Here is an 18653-nt window from a genome sequence, read left to right on the forward strand (position 1 = left end):
GTAACTCCTACCACATCCGCAAGGCACCCACGGGGCCGCTAGACGTGCCGTGGGCGGAGTGCGTAGCGGCGCAAGAGGTCGCGTGAATCTATCACGTGGCATTCAGCGAGAATGCCGGGGGTAAACCCGTGGGTGTGCTTGGTGAGGGCACCACGTGTCTTCCCCGTCTCCGCTTGGGCTCGTAGCTAAGTAGGTAAAACAACGGGCTCCCGCTTTGTTAGTCTATTAGTTCCATGTTCCATTCCTTGCGGCTTCAGTACATTCTTTTATTTTTTCGCGGGAGTTTTCGGTTGACACCAACGGTCCCAAAACAACCCTTGGGGGGTACAGGTATAACGCTTTGCTTTAAAAGCTTTGCAGCGCTAAATACGTTTACAGCGTCGAATTTCTGGGACGGTGACGGCGCTCTGCCACTCCCAGATTCACCTATCGATGGTAGTATAAAGTGAAATTTGAAATGAAAGCTTCTTTTTTATACTAATACACTTAGTGACGAGGAATTTTCGAAAACACCCACTCAAACAGACCGCACAGCGCTCGCTAAGGCGGGTAAGCTCCGCTGTTTCCCGGCCCAGCAACACAGGCGTGCAGCGCTTATTGCGGTAAAGAAGGTGCAGAAGCCAAGGCGACGGGCACAGCGACAAAAGGAACAGCCATTTCACTGATACACGCCAAGCATGATCACATTCTACCGGCCTCAAACCAGGTGTTTCCCGTGCAGTCCGGCGCACGCCGCTGGAGCGTTATATACGAGCGTTTTGCCGATTGTATACATCACACCCGCAAGAGCACAAGCACGCGGCGATTAGAGCACACGCCGACTATGAGGTGAGGAAGGGAGCTCAAGCGTACTGCATAGCGCTACCTCCTGTCCCGGTGGGATTAGCACAGAAGTGATCGGTAGACAAATATCGCCTTGTCTGTAAAATGGTCCCCTATGTGCACGCGCTCATGCACAACAGCCGCTGATCCTGCCGAAACGAATAACTCTTTCTGTCTCTGCCCCCACATATTCCCCGAACTCGAAATCAGTTGCTCGGGTCGTGACGGGGCGCACTAGCCCACCACCTCTCCATCCACACGGACTGGCGCTCCGCGACTGCGAGACGAATCAGACTGTGACAGAAGCGGCTTCCTATTGGCAATGCTCTGCATCTAAGCCGGATGGCGGGACTCGACCCTTTCAAACGCAACGCGAGAACGCTAGCGACTGGCCTCACGAGTGGGCCTTAGAGTCCGCGGCGTGTGCTACGCGCCGTCAGTGAATTTACGCAAAGTTAGCCGTGTGGGTAGTATCTCCTATCCCAGCCTGTGGCAAAGCTCTGCTTCTGTTGCACCGGTTAAAATCCTTGCATGCTAACTCTGTATGTGTGGTTCAGAGTAAATGATAAAGATCCGACGCTGTTATACGCTTGCGGACAGATCCGCGTGGTTGTGAATGTTTGCTTTTTTCGCAACGTGGCTCATGACTGTTTAGTGTGTGGGATTGCACGCATGTGCGTGCATTTCATTCTTTTACATCCTCTCGGGAAGGACGAGTTATGCCCAAGGGAAAAAAAACATTCAAGGTGGCTTCAAAGCAATAAACATCTACCTTCTCCGAATGCAGTGAACTGCAATGCAAGCTGTACCTAGGACGTCTTCACCACAATGCTCCATAATGACCAATCGAAGTGTCCCAGTGAGCAAATTCGACAAATGACGTAGCCGAGCATTCAACTTATATGTAAAAAGGCACCTGCCCAGCGAGCAATCCAAAACTTCATTCACGACTTGTGTTGCCACAGTGCACATGCACGTTTTCAAGTAAAATGATATGTTGGGTTTCGTCACTCGCTGAATTGGCACTTTTGGTCACTTCAATTGGTCATTTCAGAGTGCTGTGGAAAAAAAGACCTCCTTAGAGTGTACAAAACTTCAGTGTCCTCAAATATTTATTCATCTAATTAGAACCGTCGAAAATAATTATAATATGCTTTCTGTAGTGACGTATAACAATATACGTACCTGTTTTAGACTACTGCTGGTTCCCTATGCTTTACTTGTTCGTTTACCTGCGCTTTTTTCAAATTTTCTACGCGATTATTATCTCTTGAATTCTTTCAGTATATTGGCCTACTTCTGTTCTGATGGCGGAAGGCTTGCTGGACAGATAAATAAAAAGCAGAAAGTACATTTGGACGAGAACGCAGTCACGGAAATCACGTTGTCTTAAGTTAAGGGGGAAAATGTTGTCATCCAAAAAAGATCAAACATATTTGCACAGCTTAATATTGCGTACTTACCATGGAACAGTTTGATGTTCGGGTGAGAATACAGATCAAGAATAAATAAAGATTCCTTATTTTTGTTCGCTGATAGCTGCAGTTCCAAATTTTAGAATTCAGGAGATGCGCTGGGTGAAGAATTTGAGCACCACTGTATTTAATCATTTCAGGCTAAAGGGCCCACAGCGCCTCAATCCAGAAGGTTTTTAACCCAACTTTCAGCCATTGCATTCTCCTTTTACGTGCCCACTGGCTAAAGAGAGCAGAATACGCAATGGCAACAAATAAAATGCCCTAAAATGCTATTTAGATATGAAGATATACGAACTTTACCGGTGTATGCTACACAGGAAAAAACCGTGCAAGTCACAACGCTCGTTTCCGAATATTTCCCGCCAGGTATGGAACGGGTGTTTTTATTACAGGAAGGTACACTAATACATTTTATGCGTATGAGTACTTTAACCCTACCCGTGTTGGAAATTGATGTGTCTTTTATTAATTCTCAATTCCTTATTCGTGTCCTCATCAGCTTTCGTTTACGTAGACTAATCTCGTAAGTGCCTACCAACGACCTTGCTATCCCACTTTTTAAAAAAGTTCTTTTCCTCATTATTTAGGGTAATCATTTTGCTCTTCATGTCGTCGGCATGGGCATCCTCAAAGAGCACCGCACACTTATGCTTTCTCCAAGGCGGGTGTCTAGGTATATCACGATTGTAGATTTTAAGAAAAAAACACTATACAAAGATGTGAACAGGTAAAGGCAGCTGCTGTTCGGTTCTTGGTCTAGTATAATTACGCATTTCGCGAAAACATGCTAAAGTGCCCATTTCTGTATAATATTGTGCATCAAGAACGACGGCTGTCTGTAGACATCTGGGGACATAATCCTAAGCCGCTTTCGTATGAGAAGCAGTAAGATTATTGCGGCGAAAATGTGTAGACAAATGCCTGAAAAAAAAGAAACCGCCACAAAGAAACGCGAAGGAAAATAGAAAAACGCTGCATGCACTGTACGGCAGCTTTTTAGAAGCAAAGTGGTCGAACATAAAGTTTCGCTTCGCTTCCCCATAAAGGCCTGATCGAAGCGAAGGATGCTCTGCCGGGCAGGCTCTGCAGCCGATGAGGAGTCCGGTATCGTGTGTTGGCGCGTCGGGGAATCTGCACGAATAAATCTTCGGACAGCGGGCAAACTCAGTGGCTTTAGAACATCTCCACTGTGAGTACTCGCCCAGGGGCTTCGGGTTTCGCATAAACTGTACGACTTCAGTGATGGTAACGATGTAAACGTCATCCTTGGCCAGCAGCCAATCAATAAAGGACAAGTACCCTCGCTGTCGATCAGAATGTCGCAGCCAGGCGTCGTGGATGAACACGGGGAAGGGCGCCCTGTTGAAGTTGTAGTGGAGTTCGAAGTTCGTCCTGCAAAGGCGAAGGCAGACAAAATGTTTAAACTTGGCATAACTATGATCAAGAACCAGAGGGGACAGAGAATGCGTTTTAGTCACTTTAAAACCGCACTAAAGCTATTTCTCTCAGGGTGTGATTAGACGTTTTGGTTCTTTTCCTAACCCGTGTAGAAGCTGAAATTTGTACATTGGTTAAAATAAAAAAGGCGATACAATGTGCCTGCTAAAAGGAGATAATATTTTGCTGCATTGGTAAAGCTGTTAGTATGTATTGTGGATCCACTTACTAGTCTTGTCATACTGTTTTAATAAATGTTTTACATTTTTGGCACTTTGCATTTATTCTCGTGATGTACTGAGTATTTCTGCATTGATAGATTATTGCATTATATTGTGATTCATTTGAATATATAAAGTTACTTCTTTTTCGCGGCGTTATTCATACGATGTACATGAGCATGAGAACTACCAAGAGTCACATTTCAGCCTTCTGGCTTTGGGACTCTCGCCTGTTTATCCACGTGTATGTACCATTTCCTTGAAAATATGTTTTGCTTGCTTGAAAAACATGTCGCGTGGTCCATTCAACCCCGAACAGAATAAGAAGCTTACTCCAAATATTTCTTTACAACCTAAGGCAAGTGGAGCTTGTTTCATGCAGTAGCTTGGGCAAAGAACCATGTGTATGCAGAGGTGGATCGCACAAGATTCTGGGCCTTTCTGCTTCAGAAATTTACGACGACGCGATGGTTCACCTGATTATAAGATGTTTACCTGCTCATGGTATTTTATTGGACTACGTATGGAGCTAAGCTCAATGTCTTCTACTGTGATTATATTCGCACTTTGCGCACGTTTATGTACATTTGCAGGTAGGTCGACTGCGGCACTTTTCTAAATTCGAGGCGTGAAAACGCTGGCGGCGTCAACATGATCTTTATCCTTCCAAGGTGCAGGCTCATGGCATGAGGCAGTTCTAAATTACTGATGTCGTGCGCATCTGGGTTCGCTCAGTCAGCCACTCAGTAATTCCCTCGCTCACTTATGGAAGCAGTGAAAACAACCGATAGAGACAGCTGCTTGCCTGTAAAGTACAGTCATCGTCAAGGGCGTTTGCTGTAATTTGCACTCCGGCTATGCGGATGATGGTAAGTTTTGTTCCTTTATAATAACATTCCTTTATAATAACTTGCACATCCGACGAGATTGCGTACTTGGCCACGGAGCTGACGCGCGTGCTGGCCTCGATCAACCACCAATTTTTTTTTTCTGTCAGTCCTTTTTTGTTTCACAATAATAGCTTTCATGGCGGACCCGTGATTAAGGCAAGCACTGCGCTCAGATGAAAGGGAACTAACGGTACAGTGGTGCATTATTGTATCAATAAAATATAGAAATTTTGAATATCATTACCCCCCCCCCCCCCCACCGTAAAAAAGCCTTAAATATTGTGTAACAGAATAATCTAATATGCACTCGCACTGAGTTCTCCAGAGCAGATGTAGCGTTCGAGAGAAAGTTTCAGTGAGGCATTTTCAAAAAGGCATTTCAAATTAGAAGCGCCGTGATGGCACTCTTCAGAACATTTTTTTTATTTTTTTTTGCGTATACAATAGATGTCCCATGTCGGCGAAAATTACCGCCGTCTATCTGTGCACGGAGACTGGCAGAAGAACGCAGTACAAGCGGTGCCTGCTGAGCAGGAGGGGCATCAAGCCTGCATTCGTGCAGCTGCTTGCCGCTTCTCGCCGCCCCAATTTTTTACACACGCTTTGCAATGTATTTCAGCACAAAATTTCAGCGCAGGGAGTGGGTGAAAAAAGGATAGAATGGAATGGTCACCAATGCCACTGCTAAAGCGGACAAAGGCAACCGCTAAGCCGGTTAGAATGCAACGCGTGGTTCGAAAGGTGTGCGAGGGGCGTACGAGAAACGCCTGTCACGGGCTTCTAAAAACATTGATTGATTGATTGTAGGGTTTAACGCGCCGACGCAACATAGACGATGAGGCGCGCCGTAGTGGAGGGCTCCGGATTTTGACCACCTGGGGATCTTTATCGTGCGCCAAAATCTCGTACACACGGGCGTTTTTGCTTTTCGCCTCCATCAGAAAAGCGGCCGCCGCGGCCGGGAATCGAACCCGCGACCTCGTGCTCAGTAGCGTAATGCGGCTTCTAAAAACAGAGCCCGGCATGCGGATCGTGCCCATTCTAAAGTTCTCGAGGGAGAGGGACGAGATTCTCCTGCATTCTTGAAGACCCACCAGGGAGTCTTCATGATGTTTTTGCTATTGTTTACAGTAGGATCTTGCTGAGGGCATTTTATGAGTATAACCTTACTTCCGCGGCCATATCTTGCTAAGGTGCACAAACAGAACAAAAAGTAAAGACCAAAAGCCAAAGGCTGCCCCCTTGGATGTGCAGTTTTTGGAGTACTTTGACCTAGTGCCCCTAGCATAATCACCCTAATTATTATCTGAGGCCACATCGAGGCAGTATCTCCGCCCTGTACACCCTCTCAACGCAAAACATTCATTTTTACAACTCAGAATGTGGAGCAGGCCAAACAAGGTACGCCGGAACGGCGCTTTAAGAAACAGGGCATTTCGAGCATCCGGAGGCAGCCTGAAACAGTGCATTGATAAACAATAAACAAGTGTAATGGCTAGGTCAAAGGAGTAGAGGAGCGTCAACTTTATACTTGGGGCTCGCCATGCCCTCACCGGGACAGCCCTAAAACTGGACTAGTTTACAGAAGCGATTACGAGTCTTTATTTGCATTGTCGCGCTTTAGCATTGTCGCTGTTTTGAACGTGTCTACTAGTCTAACTGTGAAACTTCCGTGCAGATTTCCACTTGCCTTTGAAAACTCCTAGAAGCCTTTATGTTTAGTATCTTTTACAAGTGTAAGTGCCTTGGGCGCCCACAGAAAGTAGCCAAGAGACATCGTACTGCTGCGCTGCCATTTCCCCTTCAGCATAACGAAAGCAGCGAGGCCCCCACATGACTCAGCGCAGGCTGCACCCCTTTCATATTGCGTACATTTTGTAGCAAGATTGTTTAACTCTATCCCCTCTGCATTCCTGACCCGCGTGCGTTGCAGGTGGGTTGCGGGGAACAGAGGGGGAAGGGAGAGGGGGGGGGTGTACCTAAGCTTGGAAATGTCCTCATCGCAGTTGGAACAGAGTGCAGAGCGAGGAGGTGTTCTTTACCATGCGTTACCAGGAGGCTACCCGAGCAGCGAAATGTTCATGCAGAGAAATTATTTAAGGAGACAACACGCGGAAGGAGGTTGCACAGCACGAACCGCTTCATAGCGCCAGTGTAAAAATGGCAGTCGCGAGAGCTGGCGTTCACAGAAGTACGCCGAAGATGGATGGCAATTGCAGCGATGGAAAATGGGAAGAAAACACACTGTATGCTCGCCAAAGGAACACGCCAAACACACGGAGAAGCATCGATGTCACAACCACAGCGCGCATGTTGTGCTACAGCGCCCAGCAAAAATGCGTTGCACGGGGCGACGCGCCGACAGCGAGGCCGATTCACTGTCTCGTCCAAACCAGACCAAACCGCCAGCGGTGGACAAGCTGAAACACGCACCGCCGCAGAGGCGCCTCTCCTTTTACGTCACCGCGGCTCGGCCAGATACTGCATCGGGTGAACGAGCCACAACGGGTTTGTCGCTACTCGCCTGGAGGAGAGGCCACGCAGACGTTGTGGGCGTCGCCTTCTATTTCCCCATCGTGGCGGTGCGCCTGACTCACCGCTTCCCTACCGTTCGTGCGATTTCAAACTTGACCCAGCGAGAGCCTTGATTGGAGCCATTCAAACTTCTCGGGGCTCCAACGACCTTACGGGGGTATAAAACCCCGCCCGGATCTAGTATCTTCGGCATTCTCCGGTGGCATTCTTCGGCGCCACTCTTCGGAGGCACCGAGTGGAGAGGTGCTGTCGCCTTTGTGCGAGCCATGTAACGTTTGCTTACCCTTATACATACTGTATATAATTGTTGCTTCAACTTTTCGTCGGCTCAAGAACTTCATCGCTCTGCTCTGCGCCGCGTCGATAGCGGACGGAGCAAGGCAACGTCGCTACACCGGTGACTGCGCTCGGATGGCCAGTCGCAACAATGTGCTCGACGACGTAGTGCCAAGGCACCGGTGAAAAGTATGCATGGCAGATCACTCGCAAGCCTCGAAAACAGCATCGGAAGTGCGTCCTAGCGCTTGAAACTTCAGTAACCGCCTTCTTCGTGTTTCACACCGGCAAATTCCAAATTTAAGGAGATGTTTCTAAACGACATTTTGGCCACAGTTTGACTTTCGCTACCAAGTTTGTTAATTTTAAGTGTGACGGTCGCTACCAGCTTCACTAAAATACCTACGCCACGCCTCAGGGTGTACCGCAGGAATAACGATGACAAAGGCGATCTCTGATCTGAAGCCGCCGAAACAAGAGGATAACATCGACGATACGGCCTTACGGCGTGAATTGGTGGTTAATTCACTCATCCCTCTCCCATACGCCCCGTTCAGCATTTCAGGCACTGTTTGGCCAAAATCCAGAAACTGCACGTACTGGTTTGTATTGCTTGCATGATTGAGGCATATCAGAAAGAATTTCAAGTCGCCGTGGCACGAGTACAGGCATTCTAAGATTTAGGTGACATTATTAACGTGCTCGTCGTTGACTTTTGCAAAAAGATGAAGACTGAGGAGAAACCACAAGATAACGAGCAACTTGCGTCGCCTGGACTCTGTCCAGTCTTCGACATTTTGCGCAAATAAACTTACAGCAAAGAATAAGAGCTCGCCCAAACCTACACCACATTAACAACACTAATACTTGGTTCAACACTAATACTTGGTTAGACCGCTGGTATAATGCATGTAGCTCACAACTGGTAGTACCTCCAAGTCGTACTGCAAATGCACCGTACAAGTGCTGTTAAAAGGACGAATGAACGACTAAACCCGGTGTACCCATAACTGCAACCAACTACTAAAACGACCTCTTATATGGTCCTTCAACTAAAACAATAAATAGTTACTGAGAGTTGTGAGTCATGCCACGTTACTTTTAATTTTGTTTTATGAGATATAGAAATCATACATAACTTACCGAATTAGGGAATGAATTCGAAAATTTTGTATTACCGAGACCAAGAGCAGCTAGAAATATACAAACTTCCAAAGGTCCCGCGAAAATTTGAGGAGGTAGAGAGGATATGTTGTACTGGAATTAAACATGTCAAAAATACTAGGACACCTGTACGCTTCGTCTAGGTTAAGAAAACGAATGCAGTAATGGGGAATTCAATGCAGCAGAGAACTCCTTCCAGTTTTGCAGTGCGTGAAATGATTTCCAGTTTCAGGGCGGGACATGTCCTCGAATTTTGCGAATAAATTGATGTCCTCTACGATTACAGTTTACGCCTTAGCATGTTCACTTTACAAGAGAACCACTCGGACAATATTAGGGAAGCGTACTTCCCCGCAAAGAGGTGTAGCTCACCAGTGACTGTCGCCAGGTCACGGTGGCTTGTGTTTGACGGCGTGTTGCTGTATACGGTTGGCAATTGTCTCACAGTTACTTGCGGAAGCTAGTAAAATTGACTATCAAGCTTTCATTTGTTTCCTTTTTTTGTACGTACTATCCAAGTCTTCAAAAGTTGAACTTTCCCTACATTGGGGCTAATATTTGTTCTTTGCGTTTTCGCGCAGCATTTATACAGGGTAAATGCCGTCGCACACTGCTGCATTCCTCTGGCAGGAAGCCAGTCTGGCGTTTATGTTGATTGATTGTATTTGTTTCCTTTCGTCAAGGTTAAACAAACCACAATGAGTTGAGCGCGATCGCCCTAAACACCTGAGACCTGATACATGAAAGTCGAAAGCAGCGTTCAATCCGTCAAAGCGGACGCTCACGAATACAGAAGTGTTTTTACATATTTTTGTAACCATGGCATAAAAACGAGCTTTACAATAAACTTAGAAACGCATCCATCTGTAATGGACCCTTAAATGAAGTAACTTGAATAAAAATTCGATGTTTTTTTCTCTTGTCGACAATGGTGGCTGCCTTGAGATCATTTCGCCGAATGGGGTGGGTGAATGAAGGTTGTGCATGGGAATCTACGTAAGGTAGGGCTTTATATCGCCAAGCACCAATTCACCGTTTTGACACTTGAGGCGCTGTGGAATGTTACTTTCCGCGCGGTTTTACTGAACAATCTAATTTACAAATACCTCGGGATGTGCTCCTCGCCGAGATGTAATAAAGACAGCCGCACCGGTAGCTTATTACACGGAACTAATGTGTTATATAGTTATTCCAATGAGCTGGACATATAAACAGGACGGGAGGCAAGTGTCAATACTATGAGGATGATCTTGACGAAACCACTAAAAAAACGTAAACTCGGCTATAATATGGAATTCCTAGTGCCGTTATATCGCGGAATATAGTGCACGACAAAGGGTGCGGCGAGCATCACGTCTTTCTTGCTTGCTCTGCGATTTCGCAAATGAGCCCACAATCACAAGGAAACACTTTCACATGAGCGGCGCGGTAAGCTGCGTTTTAACAACAAATCGCCTACGAGTTATTCGAGCCTGGTGACCATAAACGGGAAAAGACTTTTCAACGCCGCCGGTGCGCCGGCGTTGCAGTCATTTACGTACACCCCTTCCAAGAAAGCGATGCATTGAACGCGTGCTTTGTGACCTCGCCGTCACCGACGTTTAAGGTCGCCAGAGCCTTACAACACAATTACGAAACGCGGTTGGGGCATGCTGCCGAAACACCCCCCGCTAGTAACGGGGAGAGCACTTACAACCAACTGTAGTTCATTTCAGAAGCTGCATGCAGCCCTGTAGAGGCTGCATTGTTTTCAACAATCCGCCCACTGAGCAAGCTTAACTCACCGTGAAGGGGGAATCGAAAGGAAGTATCGGACTCCTCTCTCGGCAGGTGGAAATGCAAAGCCCCGGCACCTCCGCAACGTGAGTCACTCGGCCCTCAGTGAACGAACTGTTGACAACAATGTAGCATCCACAGTGCTGCATCCAGCTTCTCAAATGAATTATAGCATTCGTATACCGTAGTGATTTTTTTTAAATAAACTAGTTTGTTGCCTGCGCTCGACCCATCTACTGGTCTTATTTTGCCACCGCTCTTTAGCAACGTGATTTATTTTAAGCTATAAACCGAGTCCTAAAAAAAGTATTCTATTATTAATGTTTCACGCATCAGTCATACCACAGGGAGAAGTTCAGAAATGAGAGTTAAGGTAACCTTGTCTTCTCACCTGCAACAAAACAACACTTCTTCACGTCATGTAAAATTGAGAACGAAGGCTGAGCACTGCGTGTGTAAACCTCCCTTATTTTTTCACGTAGCGTCCTGTCTGCTTTCGTCCCACATTCAGCTCCTAGTTTCCCTACCTGAGAAAATCGAACGTTTCCTCTGCCGTGATGGGTAGAGGGTAGCAAACGTCGGCCATAGCGCACTCGGCGTGTACGCTTGCTCCATAGTCATCGACAGCCGTTCGGTTGAAGGTGGTCAAGGGCACCGTCCACAGGCCTTTGTATGTGCCTTTCGGATATGGCCAGATGTGGCAATCCGTACGGTAGCCATAGTCCAACGTGTACGGGTAGACCGAGAGGTTATCCGGTTTTTGGCTAAAGCTGAAAAAGAAAATAAATTGCATGAATAAATTCAATGCCGGAAACCTCCTGGCAATAGGCCTAAGCACTGTTGTCTGGGGGATCACAAAGAAGCGCCAAATTACGGTCCAGGAAAGAACTGCGTTTGCTGGTGTCCCTGGTTACGCTGTTTCAAGTCCGTGCAGCAATATGGGGTGCTCATTCACCAGGGTTAGGTAGTATTGCTGAGCAGCCGTTTGTTCATCATCTTTCTTGGAAGTACAGGTATACCTTAAGGTTACGTTCGGGGCTTTAAAGTAGCCAACTATAAGGGCTTTTTGCCTCCAGGACAGGGTGCGGACTTCTCTCAGTAGCGTGTCAAGGTTCCGGAGGTGATCTCTTGGGAGCTGAGTAAGTTGAGGATGAACAGGCTTGTCTGTTCTTCCTGTTTGGGATGATCTCCACTAATATATGCCGTATACGATGTGTAATGTGCTGCAATGGCGCTATGATATTGTTGTCAGTTATAATAGCTGTTCTTGTACGACCAGGGGTAATGCATGTGCTGTAACCTCGTATGGTAAAATTACCTGTTTCAGTTTCGTGTGGTATGACACGAGCTCTGTGTAGCTTCCTATAATGAGCAAGAGTGAGGAGTTTCCTCATGATCGAACGGCAATCCCATGGGCACATTTTGGTGCGTAACAAGTGTATAAGATGTGCTCATTCACCTGCATCGCCTTGGCAATTTAGGATTTCATCCATCTTGAGCGCTTGGTGCAGGTAGTTTGGAATCTCCGTTCCTTTGTGTGCTCTTTTTCAGGGCCGTGATTCGTTGGAATATTTTTTTCTAGTCGTCGCAAAAGGTTGTTGCAGACAGTATCCATCATTGCGACTCTTTTGTAGATAAGGGGTCTTATACTTTCTCGGAACTTGTTGCCCAGGGTGTTGGCCACACGTTGTTCCACAGCTGGGAATTAGGGATCAGTTATTGTTTTGGTTGCAGGCCCCCGGCTACGCAGCTGTATTTTACTAACTAGCATGTGCAGCTTACATTCAAGCTCCATTTGGCGCTCTTATGCCTGTTGGGCTTGCTGACGAAGTTGCCGTTGTAGAGATTCTTTTTGCTGGCGGTATTCTTCCTGCTGTGCCCATAAGCGGCGTCGTTGGCCATCTAGCTGTTGTGTAATGATGCATTCTTTGGTCTTAGGCCTGCAAAATTTTCAGCGTATTTGTAGTTGAGAAGGGTAGTTCGCCTTGGTGGTGTTCTTGGCCATGTCTGTCCAGCCGACGTGGCCGTTTGTTTATATTAGGCTGGCCTATTAAGGGTTTCATTATACTCCGCGGGTTACGGCATTATCACGAAAGAACATGTGTAGTTTCAATTTCCTAAACCCATCGTGTTCTGTTTTGCCTCCGTAATGTTATTATTTATGAGATTGCCACGTAATATACCTGAGTCAGGTGCACGGCATGATTGTTCAACAAAAAACGAAGCTCAGGAGGGGGCAACACGTCGGCTGGGGTACGATAGAGAAACCATATTATATATGGTTTCTCTATAATTTCCTCTCAGCTTGATAACCCTGAACTTCTTGTGGCACTAATGATATTAACTTTGCCGACTATCTCTACCGTTATGAGCGCGTCAACGTTCAAAATATACCTTTTTTGTCCCCAACAAGTCGGATTGGTTACGTAAATCCGCCGAATGCTTCTTACGACAGCTTGTTGATGCCCTGACACAAGGCCTAATGATGTCACACCATCCTAAATACCCGCTTGCTTCACATAGCTGGCAAAAAGAGCCATGACTCCTCGCTTCATTTTATCGTTCAACGTATCACATTCTCTCCACCAGACTTCCCTTCACATTTTCCTCCTCCTATGTCTCCCCTTATGTCATCACAGCTTTCATCCAGATGACCCTGGCCTCCTCCTTGTCGCTCCACGCCATCTGCATTGGACTGTCCTATAGCAACTAGACGGCGTACCCGGAGCTGCCCATCTCAATTCAACACAAACTTGTCGAATGCGACGTGGATCTCACCAGGTCTCCACTCCTGACCACGCCGATGCGTTTCCTCGTTTGACGTTTTCCAGCACCAGAAAATGTCACACGTTTCTCACTGGAGAAGTGGCTGTATAGTTCTTTCTTGTAAACTTGAGTTTGGTCTTATGACAACAGTCCTCACTAGAAAATAAACTGGGCTGCTGTGGCGATGGATTACTAATCGCAATACGCCACCACACGCAAAGTTGCTCGCAGCTGCCCAACTGATAGCTGAACTTTCTCTCTACAGCATATTTCTACACCACAGAGCCCACACCCGGGATCTGAACGACCACGGCCGTGACTGTTTTTCTTATTTCATAGACAAACTGTTGAGCTCCTTAGAAACAAAACAGCACCTTGTCGCACGCAGGCTTTTACACACAAACTAATGGGCTTAGTGAACGCTTGAACCGGGTTATGACTGAAATGCTCTCCCCGCACATCTTTATGCCTGTACATATTAGCCCACCACAATGATTAATACCTAGCCGCCAGGCATATCTGTTGACCTTGCCGCTGCTCTTCCTTCTGCCACTTCATATGAGCACCAACTCCTCAATATACATTTTTGCAATAATAGAAATCATAGTGCTCATTTAGATACAGTAAGCCTCATTAAATATTATACGGCAGGAAATCCAGGTCCAATGGAGTGCTAGCGGGTCCACTTCATTGGATGTTCACAATTGTAAAGGTACTGCCCAGTTGAGCGTTAAACCTCTGTTCGGCAATCAGAACGGCTTCATTACCTCACTGTACGCAATTTACTGTTACCTGTGGATGACGTTAGACCAGAAAGAGTAAAAATAGGGAGAACGTACAGCCACCGTATACCAGCATGCCCCCGATCTTACTGCTACGCTTGCAGTTCGTTTGGCTCCTTAGTATTGTTGACGCATTTACTAAGAATTCATCTTATTTCGGCTACTTCCTCGCCATTCCAGTGGGCCCGGGTAGAAGTATTTTCGCACTAAAAATCCTGAGATTTTCATAACTCTAAAGTTTGTAAACCAGCCGAGTCATAGCTCTGATGCCCACCTTTTGATGGGAATTGCAGTCAAGCGTGGAAACTAATTAACACCTACAGAACCACTTAAGCTGAACTAATACAATAAGCTACTAATATGTTTAATTCAAAATCCTTCTTTTTATATCTTATGTGTTGTGATATCTACTGCAATTTAAATTGTTTATATACTACACATCTTCGGAAACATTGTACTTGTTCCTAATATTTCTTTACTGTACACAATGTTTTGTAAGCCGCAGCATGAATCGCCTCGGGACTAGTCAAGTTGTTTTTAACAACTTTTAGCCCAGGAATTCAGTATATTCGTCGATGTGCCTTTTTGTGAATAAACAAAACAGAACTGAACTACGGCTGCCTAATGTACTTTTTATATTATGCTGTCCGGTATGGTTTAAAAAACTTAGTTTACACATTTCTGCATACATACAAACGACTAATGATGAACGATAATTCCGCCTTCAGCAGAAATAAGATTTTGTAATTTTGAATTCCTCCAATGGGAAAGATATATACAGGTACCCTGGCCGTCCACATTCGCAGCGCGAAACAACCACTAATTTCTAAATTTTGGCCGTAACAAAACTAGGACGTAGACATTTGTCCGAAAGAGTTTTTGATATTTGCGCAATCCCAAATGTATTCTGAGCACTTCTTTAACAACTCCTGTTATTGGCTCATCTTCACAAAGAAAATGTCTAAAATTCGAGGTGTGAAATTTATTTTTTTCTTGCATTTTTGTTTGTTTCCGAACACACTGAGGCTTTGCACCCGTTTGCTTCGCACTCACTTGACTGGAACCGAGGAGTCGTATAGGAAGCCGTTGTTCAGCATCATCTCGTGGCTTCCTCCCGTTCCTGCTTCGAGGAATGGCGCTCTTGCGCCGACCATGTCCTCTGTCGGTATGAGAGCGTAGTTGTGGAGAATCTCGCGTTCTGCCACGAACTCCGCCTCCCACCCACTGCGGTCCAGTGTCCTCCAGTATGTGAGGTTCGCCCGGTGCCTGCGCCGCGAAAAGGCGCAAAAAGGTTGCATTACCTTTGTGTGTAGCCTTCAGTGAGCTATAATTGCTCGATAGATATTTGCGAAACTTTTTGTGAAAGAACAGTGCTGCTAAGAGATTTATTGAGACTACTGTAGCTGAAGAACAGCAACTGTGAGTATACTTGTTGGAGACGGACATGAACACCACCTATGCGGAACTATTGAATTTTTACACAGTTACACGCCGTGAATACAAACAAAATAACCTTTGTAGCGAAGCCTGGTTAGGCTTAAACGCAGCTACATTAGCATTTAGAGCTATGCAACGCCGGCTGGGAAAATAAAGTAGTTCTCATGCAGAAGCCTGAAAGGGAACCTGAAGCGCTTTCCAAAAAAATTGAGTTAGAGGCACGTTTATATAGTTTCTTGCGCGCTGACTCCGAATATCACATTGAATTTTATCGCACATGAGTCCAACCAGCATTTATTTTGCAAAACGCGCGGTCCCGTTTGAAAGACGCGCGCTTTTCGTCTTTTGACGTCCCTGATTGGTTGCGCCCGTCAGGACGTCAAAGGAGGACACCCTTCGGCCGCGCGGGTTGTCGGAAGCATTGGGAACGATCGCGCGGCAGCGGTGCTTGCCTTTTGGGCAATTTAGCTTGCAGTTTATTGTTCGCACATGACTGCAAGTTTATTTTATAACTTCCCGTGCTGTTGGTTCAATTATCTTGGAGCTTAAATTTGCTTTACACGACCGAGGACCCCGAAGCAGTGACTGTGGCGTCGGCTGGAGGGTTCTGCAAAAATATTTATGAATTAGGCGACCAGCATATGGGGTTTCTATTCCTTATGTTAATATTAGGTACTGCCTGAACTGTGATACCATATACGAAACCATTTATGCCGAAGAATAAGCGGCGTTTTATAAATAATCTACCAGAAAAAAGCACGTACGTGCACTGCGCGAAAAAATAGCGTTCATGCGCTGCAAACGTATATGCGAGACATATGTTGCCGCTACACGCATAAACCAACAAGCGGACTCTGCTTCCGAATTTCCTTTTTTCGTTACTCATCCCGTTACTCATCCCGATACACAGCCCCGTTACTCATCCGCATACACAGACCCACATGCGCGCGCACGCGCGCGCGTGCCATTTGGGCAGCGGCGCTAAAGCGCCTCCGCGATCGCTAGCTGCACTTCGATGAGTGGCGTCTTACTTCTTCAGTTGCATTTATTCTGAAAACATTGTAGCGTACTGGTGCCTCCGCAGCACTATCGGCTTGGGTTTTTGAACACTGTTCTAAGCCCATAGGGAAAGAAAACCAACGCGTTTGACGAAACAGGTATTTCCTGAACAAATGTGACTTTGGTTCTAGAATTGAACGAAACAAACATCCCGGGCTAAAGTACAGGAGTATTCACCGTCCTTCCTAAATCTAGCATCTAATGTGAACATTCACGTCCGTCGCATAAAAAAAGAAAAGAAAAAAAAATAAGAAAAATGCACTGGAGCGTTTTACAAAGTATCTAACGTAGTGTAGTATATTCTGTCATCAAGCACAGCCATCTCGGTTGTCGCTTCCGTATGTTATCGAACATGCCGGCGTGGCATTATCCTGCTTATGAATACGGCATGATAACGTATGCCTCGTTTGGCGTTCGTGCCTATTTTTTTACACGAAAGTTGTACAAATAAGTGCTATCAACCACATCAACAACAAGTATCATTCACAAGGAAACACAGCGAAAAGAGCATGGCAGAGGCGGCCGATCCGGCCGGAAGTCCAGGTATGACGTTTTTCAGCCGGTTTTCGCCCGGGCTTTTCGGTCTTCCGGCATCGCGCGGCGAAATGGGGGCGGGGCATCGGGCCACTTTTGTTTGCGCATTGCGCCGCTTCTATTGCATGTATTGCGAAAATATTTCGTACACGCGAACTATTCAATGTGTACTTGCTGCTAGTCAACTTTTCTTTTGTTTCTAAAACCGCTTCACCTTCCCTTGAATTAGTGCGAGTGGACGGTAAGAGCTGAAATTTATTGCCTGATTTGGGTCAATACATACATACAAAACAAACCAAATAACACCCCATCCACCTTCCTCCCAGAATCAACTAATGAAGTATTATTCTGTCACGCGATGATACATTTTAATGCGATAGCCTTACCAGGCTCATTTTTTCGGTTTTGCGGTGGCTGTTAACCGGCGCCCATAAGCGGTGTGCTTATCAAGCGTACGCGGAAATGCATCACTGCTGCGAACGGGAGGCTACGCCAGGTAGGCAGATGAAAAGGCTCGCCTGAATAAGCGGAGCAGCAACTGAAAGTTGGGAAGGACAATGATAGTACGGTCGAGACTAAAGAAAATATACGTGAATTAAGCAGGCACCCTGCCGGCACAATAAATTTCGTTTTAAGCTTTGTTGGTTGGTAGAATGCTCCGCAGACAGTCGCCAGCTGTGTCCGAAAATATGTTATCACACCAAAGGGGATCTCTCATAGTAACTAATGCCGCCACCAACATCGTGTCACATGACGAAAACAGTGGGCAGAATATTACCGCCAGTGTCTTATAAACGAATGAAAGTGTAGACTTTCCCCCATTTTTAATAACGCGGTAGTGACGACCAATCATCGGGACAGCGCTTTATCACTGTGTCCAGCGGCGAAGAAGGCGAGGGTACGCTTGCGCGCATAGAACTATCAGCTCTACGAGTTTTTTCTGCTGTGTGATTATAAGCCGGATATCGTAAAGCCTGCTGTACCGAAAAGTTACGCTCCCATCCCCCCCCCCCCCAAAAAAAAAAAACGCCTTCATCAGGGCAATAGAAGGCGGTCCTCAGTCTTCCAGTTTTCACGGTCGTCTCAAAGGTCCTCAATTCGGGTCTTTAAAACACATTTGAAGACATCAGGGAAGCCACTCTCCTACCGCAAAGGAAGCGGCTGTGAAATAAAATTGGGACTGGCAGTCGTACGTACGATGGGCATCCCGCCCTCCCCCCCAAGAACAAACTGGACGCCGATCCAGCGACGTCTCATAAAATCTCTGCCCTACAAAAATCACTGAGTCCAAACCTACGCAAAGACAGGTAAATAGCCAGGATCTAATTAACTCGATAAAAGTACCAAAACTGTGCTACACAGTGTACACCTACGCTGGTATGTACGAAGGAACTGAGGAACAATCGTCGATGTGGACTACCCTGGCAATTTTCGTGACTGCATGACCCTCCTACATACACAGAAATGAAGGAAACG

The 18653-nt window shown here is 46.2% G+C and overlaps 1 protein-coding gene across 1 annotated transcript in view; it reads right to left on the reverse strand.

The window, feature by feature from the left end:
- Window positions 1-2641: 2641 nt before the first annotated feature.
- Window positions 2642-18653, reverse strand: part of LOC144179344 (chitin deacetylase 7-like) — a 35526-nt gene continuing 19514 nt past the window's right edge. Inside the window, exons 3-5 of the mRNA XM_077707663.1 lie at window positions 15201-15413; window positions 11127-11369; window positions 2642-3692 (exon numbers count right to left, since the gene is read on the reverse strand). Coding sequence (XP_077563789.1) covers window positions 3161-3692; window positions 11127-11369; window positions 15201-15413 — 988 coding nt within the window. The 3' untranslated portion in view covers window positions 2642-3160. The remainder of the gene's footprint in view (window positions 3693-11126; window positions 11370-15200; window positions 15414-18653) is intronic.

This window comes from Haemaphysalis longicornis, unplaced genomic scaffold (assembly GCF_048455015.1).
Source record: "Haemaphysalis longicornis isolate Haplotype H1 unplaced genomic scaffold, Haemaphysalis longicornis Haplotype H1 scaffold_1, whole genome shotgun sequence".
Taxonomy (NCBI): domain Eukaryota; kingdom Metazoa; phylum Arthropoda; class Arachnida; order Ixodida; family Ixodidae; genus Haemaphysalis; species Haemaphysalis longicornis.